General features: G+C 45.9%; 1 protein-coding gene across 1 annotated transcript; it reads right to left on the minus strand.

Moving 5' to 3' along the window:
• Positions 1–594: 594 nt before the first annotated feature.
• Positions 595–897, minus strand: PHALS_08175 (arginine-trna ligase; the record flags this gene model as incomplete). The annotated part of the gene is made up of 1 exon (XM_024723477.1): positions 595–897. The coding sequence occupies one exon, from the start codon at positions 895–897 to the stop codon at positions 595–597; it is 303 nt and encodes a 100-aa protein (XP_024574449.1).
• Positions 898–906: the final 9 nt, after the last annotated feature.

A 906-nucleotide genomic window follows, 5' to 3' on the forward strand; every position in this document is an offset into this window, starting at 1 on the left:
CCAGCAACACAATGCCGTTACATAAGCTGTGTGACAAGTAAAGAGCAGACGTGACGAACGTTTGAGTGCGTTTGCTGTTGCTGTCGCGTCAAACGAGGGCGTCTGGTTCAATTCGCATATTTTGCGTGTACAATTGTGTTAATGTCTTGGCAGAATAGTATGCTTTTAAAAGTGCGCTTTTCCTATAGCTCAATTGGTAGAGCATGCGGCTGTTAACCTCAAGGTCGCTGGTTCAAACACGAAAAGTACGAAGGTCAAGTCATCGGGCAGCCCATTTGCCAGTATCCTATTTATATCGTCTATTGTCATGCCCTTCTGAGCACTAACCACAAATCGAAGAATGTGAATGCCTCATTTCTGTTCAGACTTCAATTGTAGATCAACCGTATTTTTTCGTGGTGACCACCGCACCAGTTGCCAGCCTCACGGACATAAAGTCATTATTTATATCTAGCCGAACGTTTTGTCACTTTCATCTTCTGTGGCTGCAGCAAGATGAGCTGTCACTTCGTGAGTGATTTGTCGCTCTGAGAAATGCAGCAATCGTTCTGCATCATGTGCGTGGTGCATCGCTTGGATCCACTAAGTTTTGCGTCAATGGTTGGTGCGTAATAATTGGGTTGTAAAACGACTCGCCCATCTCATTAAGTGACACGTCCAGTCGATCATAGACCTTCTGATATTCGCGGCGACTAATTTCACACAGAGTCTCCCAAACTTTTCGGGAATCTGATCACCGGACTGTAGCAGCACAACCTGCGCCTTAGAGCGCTCATGAAATTTTTCGTCGACATCAAAACGCTCCTTCGCAGCCTTGTAAAGCTTGGTCAAATCGGTAACGTTGGGCCTTTCCGTCTCCCAATTTGGATACGTCTCCGTGAGGTGGCAGATCAACATTCCAAATTG

This window comes from Plasmopara halstedii (assembly GCF_900000015.1).
Source record: "Plasmopara halstedii genome assembly, contig: Scaffold_322, whole genome shotgun sequence".
In the NCBI taxonomy this organism is placed as follows: Eukaryota; Oomycota; class Peronosporomycetes; order Peronosporales; family Peronosporaceae; genus Plasmopara; species Plasmopara halstedii.